General features: G+C 33.7%; 1 protein-coding gene across 1 annotated transcript; it reads right to left on the bottom strand.

Annotated features, from left to right (window-relative positions):
* Positions 1-1,205: 1,205 nt before the first annotated feature.
* LOC143649748 (olfactory receptor 8H1-like) lies at positions 1,206-2,153 on the bottom strand. Its single transcript, XM_077119671.1, has one exon. It carries the CDS (start codon positions 2,151-2,153, stop codon positions 1,206-1,208), a length of 948 nt encoding a protein of 315 aa, XP_076975786.1.
* Positions 2,154-6,923: the final 4,770 nt, after the last annotated feature.

Genomic DNA, 6,923 nt, shown 5'->3' with positions numbered 1-6,923 from the left:
CTGGAAAATAGGAATAGATAATGACAAAAGTTATATATATACACATATATATACATTTATACATATATATGTATGTGTGTGCATAATACAGATAAAATTATACATGTGAGTATTCTAGAATAGGATGAATAAACTCTTAAAAATAGTTAGGATATCTATAAATTAAAATAGTTCTAAGGGACAAAGGGAGTTTAGTGGTTAGAATGCCTGCTTTTCATGACAGAGACTCAGGTTGGATTCCCGGATGATGCACACCCCTCCCCCACACAAAAAATAAAAAATAAAGATCTATTGTGGACATGCCACAGTGGTTCAGCAGGCTGAGTTCATGCCTGTCATGCTGGAGACCCAGGTTCGATTGCTGGTGACTGCCCATGCAAGCCAAAAAAAAATAGTTATAAATTTTCTTCAATGTTTATGTAAATTTTTTATAACAGTATTCTACTTTGCTCTAAAAGCAAATATTGTGGTTGTTTTTCATTACTAGGTGGTTGTTTATTTATGAATAAAATTATTAAAAATTTATAAAACACCATAGAATATTTTCATAACTAAAGGTATTATGTATTAAATTTTGTGAGAATGTAAAAATTTTATAATCTGACAATGATGATCATTGCCAAAATTTATTAGTAATGCATTATATTCTTTCTAATCATCATCTGATTTCGTCTTTAAAGTAATGATAGATTTAGAAGTGTTTTTCTAATATACTTGAGGAGAGTAGATTTCAGTTTGCAATGACTTACTAAGGAATATACAGCTAACAATGTTGGCAGATATACAATCTAAATTCTTAAATACTCAGTCCAAAGCAGCATCTTTAAGCCTGTGCCTTATTTCTCCTTTACAGAAGAAGTGATGTCTGAATGTGCTCTGTACAATGAAATTCTCTGAAATTGGAATATGTATAGATATTTCTATGATACAATTTGAAGGATAGCCCCCAGGGTTTTTTTTGTACATTAGTTGTGGTTAAAAACACATACATTTAAACTACAGGTTTAAAACATATTCCAAGGCTTCCAAATATTATATGGATGTCTAAAAACATACTTCGGATAATGTTGTACATCTTTTGTGGTATAATAAATGATTTCTCAACAAAATTTCAAAATAATTAATAGATCCTACTGTATTTAAGGAGTGACCAAGTAAGTACCCAAACATGAAAGAAAGATGAGTTTGCATTTTCAGTGTCACCATCATTTCAATTGCCTGGTGCTCTCTCTCTTCTGCATGACTCTAATGAGAGCATTTTTCACTTCTTTGTTCCTAAGACTATAAATGAATGGATTCAGCATAGGGATCACCATAGTATAAAACACAGAGGCCACTTGATCCCTTCCCAGAGAGTAAGATTTCTTTGGTTTTAAATAAGTAAAAATTGTAGTGCTATAATAGATGGTGACTCCCAGGAGGTGGGAGGCACAAGTAGAGAAAGCTTTGCGCTTTCCTGAAGTTGAATGAATTTTCAGGATAGTAGACAGAACACATGCATAGGACACAGAAATTGTGATAAAAGACACCAATACATTGAAAGTACCAAAAAAATATATCATGATTTCAGTGTCATGAGTGTTAGTGCAGGACAGGGCTAAAACTGGTGTTATATCACAGAAAAAGTGATAGATGACATTAGACTTGCAGAACAGCAAACTCTTCATGTAAACAATATTGACAAAGGATTCAGTAAAGCTAATCATGTAGGATCCAGTGATGAGGGCCCAGCAAAGTCTCGTGGACATGACAATCATGTAGTTCAGAGGATTACAGATGGCTACATAGCGGTCATAGGCCATTGAGGAAAGAAAAAAAAATTCAGTGACAGCCAAGAAGGAAAAAAAAGACATCTGGGTGAAGCAGCCTAAGAATGAAATGTACTTGTTAGAAGTCAGTAAGTTTTCTAAGGTTTTAGGAGTGATGACTGTTGAGTAACTGAGATCAAGGAATGACAGGTGACTGAGAAAAAAATACATTGGGGTGTGAAGTTGGAGATCCAGATGAATTATCAATATCATCCCTGCATTGCCCAGGACAGTAATGAGGTATATCAGGAGAAACAGCACAAAGAGGACTGGCCGGACCACTTCAGAGTCTGTCAACCCCACAAGGATGAAGTCTGGCACATTTGTGTTGTTTCCATTTCCCATAGCTTTCAATGGTTGTAAACTGTTGAGAAATCAAATGTGATACTTAGCATGAATGACTTTAAGATAGTTTTTGTTTATAGAAATGATCTGGCAACTTTTAGAAAATATTAGTGAGTCCAGAAATGGATAGTAAAGAGCAGTTTGCAAAATGCGAATGAAAAATACCTTAGTTTGCCTACCAAATATAAATTAGGTATAAATCAACATAATAGAAACAGACAAATAAACACACATGATATACATATTGCATAATTGAAATGCTTCCCTTGAAGCATTCTCATCTATCCAGAGAAAATATTAAACTACAACTAATACCATCTTAAACATGTTTTAGATGAGAGAAAGGGCACAGTAACTTAAGCAATTTGTCCAGAGTTCAAATTATTAAATAATTTTGTTCTGTGAATCTACCAAGTTTGGTTGAGTGCGTGGATCATGTTCATAACACTATATTCTTACTTACATTCAATTTCAGAAAAACAAAAATATGTAGCTATATAATAAACAATGGTAGAGTTTTCATGCAACCTTTACTTTTTTGTATCTATTATTTAACACAAATGACAGATCAGACATTAAAATCTATATATATTAACATTACAGAAAACACATTGGTATTAATTTTCAGAAGAAATTTTTAGAGGATTATATAGTCACAATTCTTCTTAAAATTATATCTTCAATGTATATTCATTGTTTGATAACTCTGACTCCATCAGTTGTAGATTTCCATCTCTATAAATCCTGGGATCACAAAGGTAAGACCCAAATGATATATGTATTTATATACAGACTCTTCTAAAAACATTCTTTTTTGAGATAAACTAAAACATTCTCAGTTTGAGATTAATACTTACCAGTTGGCAAAGTAGGTTAAAAACTTCTTCCAGAATTATCTGCCTAGAAACTCCTCAAACTCAGATTTTTCTCACAAAAAAACCATGTAAAGAGCCTGAAATTTTTTCTATATATTTCCTTTGAGACAACTTATTTGAAACTATTTTTCATGCATTTTTTGAGAAAAAGTAAATGAATCTAAAAATTTTCTTTAGACCCTGTTCAAATATAAAATTCACCTGAAAATTCTCTCACAAATATACCAGGGAGCTATTGTGAACATAAGCATAGTGGAGTAACCCTTGTCTTTCTCCCAGATGCCATCATACCTCTTATATTGAATAAGGCTGATAATGCAACATTTGCTCAATTCTGGGACCAATTTCCAAGGTAGATTGTTTGGCATGTTTCCACAGACAAAAATTCAAGGACTAATGCATCCAGCTTAGATTTTTAGTAGAGAGTTGCCTTCCCCATGGATACCACATTGTGTTAAGCATCATATTTTGATATTCTTTCTGCTGCTCTAATTTATGACTGAGTAAGAAAGAAGTTTTTTTTTAAGAGATTGCTAAATTAATCTCTGACTGTATCTCATCTCCAGGAAGGAGGCTCTAGATTACAACTCACTTTGTGAGTCTAGGACTCATCTTCTCTGGAAAAAGAACTGACTGGTGTAGATCTGCTCTAGGGATATCTTTCTCCAAAACCAACCCTCCAGATATATGTTGCTAGAGGAAACAAAGGAAGTGTTGAAATATAGAGGAGCAAAAAAAAAAAAAAAGGGAAAGAAACACAGCAGATAAATATTCCCTGAGGAGGAAGAGAGAAGGGAAAGCATATTCCTGGGGGTGAAACAACTGCCAAAATTGGACAAACTCAAAAATCATTCCATAAATGTCAGGCATGAATCATGTAAATAGGAGATGAAAAAAAGGCAGTTAAACACAAGCCATGTTAACGTTTTCAAATAAGTTGAGCCATGTGTCAAAGAAGAGTCAGAACACAGAGCCAATCACCAACAAAACAAAAACCCTAGGCAAGACAGAAAAATCAATTTCCAGAATAAAGTAATCAAGAGAAGCAAATGTCTAGACACTAGCAAAAATCAAAATTCACATTAGGAAGCTGGAAGGTAGGACCTAGTCAAAGGAACACACTAAAATTTTAAGTGAAGCACAGGAGTTGAAACAACTAATTAAGGATGTTCAAACAAATCTTCTAAATTAATTTAATGAGTTAACGAAAACATGGCAAAGTAGATGAAGGATATATAGAAGACACAGGGTAACCATAGAGAACTTGAAAGGATGCAAAAACAAATTAACAGAACTTAGGAGAATGAAAGACACAATAGAAAACATAAATATTAGACATGCAGCAGCAGATTTCAGAGGCAGAAAAAAAGATCACTGAACTTGAGGAAATCTTGCGCGCAAAATTGATAGAGAAAAGAATAGAAAATTTGAGCAGATTAAAGGGAATTGAAAGTCAGCATTAAGCACGTGAATATTATGTTGTTAAATGAAACTTACAGGAGTCAAATCCTATAAAATAGGTAATAGAACAAAAGAAAAACAAAGTCTAATGTGTACACACACACATATACATATATATATAAACATATATACATACACACAGAATGTCATCATATGACATAACCAGTATCTCAATTCCCGAGAATGAAGACTCCTTTTCTTTACAGGAGGTTTTTTACTTTTATTAGAGAAGTCCTGGGTTTACAGAGAAATCAGGTATAAAATGTCAAAGACAAGATTCCAATACACCACCTACTAGCAACTACTTGAATATACACCACCTATCAACAACTACTTGTGGAAAATTGATTTCAATTTATCTTAGCACATTTTATGAAAATTTTATGAAAACTATATTTTCACTTAGGGTTCAATATTTGTATAGTGTAGTTCCAAAGATTTTTTTTTAATTTTTTTATTAACAAAAAAAAAGAAAAGAAATTAACACAACATTTAGAAATCATTCCATTCTACACATGCACTCAGTAATTCTTAGTATCATCACATAGATGTATGATCATCATTTCTTAGTACATTTGCATCAATTTAGGAAAAGAACTAGCAAAACAGCAGAAAAAGATATAGAATGTTAATATAGAGAAGAGAATTAAAATAATAATACCAATAAAAAATATATATATATAAAAAGGAAAAAGAAAAAAACAAAAACAAAAGATACAAACACACAAACAAACAAACAAAAAACCATATTTCAGGTGCAGCTTCATTCAGTGTTCCAACATAGTTACATTACACTTATGTATTATTGTGCTGTCCATTTTTGAGTTTTTGTATCTAGTCCTGTTGCACAGTCTGTATCCCTTCAGCTCCAATTACCCATTATCTTACCCTGTTTCTAACTCCTGCTGGTCTCTGTTACCAATGATATATTCCAAGCTGGTTCTCGAATGTCGGTTCACATCAGTGGGACCATACAGTATTTGTCCTTTAGTTTTGGGCTAGACTCACTCAGCATAATGTTCTCTAGGTCCATTCATGTTATTACATGCTTCATAAGTTTAGTCTGTCTTAAAGCTGCATAATATTCCATTGTAGGTATATGCCACAGTTTGTTTAGCCACTCGTCTGTTGATGGACATTTTGGCTGTTTCCATCTGTTTGCAATTGTAATTGTAGATAATGCTGCTATAAACACTGGTCTGCAAATGTCCATCTGTGTCTTTGCCCTTAAGTCCTTTGAGTAGATACCTAGCAGTGGTATTGCTGGGTCATAATCCATTCTGCCATTCTATGTCTTTTGATTGGGAAATTCAGTCCATTAACTTTTAGTGTTATTACTGTTTGGATAATATTCTCCTCTACCATTTTGGCTTTTGTATTATATATATCATATCTGATTTTCCTTCTTTCTACACTTTACTCCATACCTCTCTCTTCTGTCTTTTCATATCTGACTCTAGTGCTCCCTTTAGTATTTCTTGCAGAGCTGGTTTCTTGGTCACAAATTCTCTCAGTGACTTTTTGTCTATAAATGTTTTAATTTCTCCTTCATTTTTGAAGGACAATTTTACTGGATATAGAAGTGTTGGTTGGCAGTTTTTCTCTTTTAGTAATTTAAATATATCATCCCACTGTCTTCTAGCTTCCATGGTTTCTGCTGAGAAATCTACACATAGTCTTATTGGGTTTCCCTTGTATGTGACAGATTGTTTTTCTCTTGCTGCTTTCAAGATCCTCTCTTTCTCTTTGTCCTCTGACATTCTAACTAGTAAGTGTCTTGGAGAACGCCTATTTGGGTCTATTCTCTTTGGGGTGCACTGCACTTCTTGGATCTGTAAATTTAGGTCTTTCATAAGAGTTGGGAAATTTTCAGTGATAATTTCTTCCATTAGTTTTTCTCCTCCTTTTCCCTTCTCTTCTCCTTCTGGGACACCCACAACACGTATATTTGTGCGCTTCATATTATCATTCAGTTCCCTCATCCCCTGCTCAAGTTTTTCCATTCTTTTCCGGATAGTTTCTGTTTCTTTTTGGAATTCAGATGTTCCATCCTCCAGTTCACTAATTGTAGCTTCTGTCTCTTTAGATCTACCATTGTAGGTATCCATTGTTTTTTCCATTTTTTCTTCTTTGTCCTTCACTCCCATTAGTTCTGTGATTTGTTTTCTCAGATTTTCTATTTCTTCTTTTTGTTCAGCCCATGTCTTCTTCATGTCCTCCCTCAATTTATTGATTTGGTTTTTGAAGAGTTTTTCCATTTCTGTTCGTATATTCAGCATTTGTTGTCTCAGCTCCTGTATCTCATTTGAACTATTGGTTTGTTCCTTTGACTGGGCCATATCTTCAATTTTCCGAGCGTCATCCATTATTTTCTGCTGGTGTCTGGGCATTTGATCAGATTTCCCTGGGTGTGGGACCCAGCTGGTTGAAAGGT

Source organism: Tamandua tetradactyla, chromosome 11 (assembly GCF_023851605.1).
Source record: "Tamandua tetradactyla isolate mTamTet1 chromosome 11, mTamTet1.pri, whole genome shotgun sequence".
In the NCBI taxonomy this organism is placed as follows: Eukaryota; Metazoa; Chordata; class Mammalia; order Pilosa; family Myrmecophagidae; genus Tamandua; species Tamandua tetradactyla.
The sequence above is the reverse complement of the archived record's forward strand: the minus strand, read 5'-3'. Positions and strand labels throughout refer to the sequence as shown.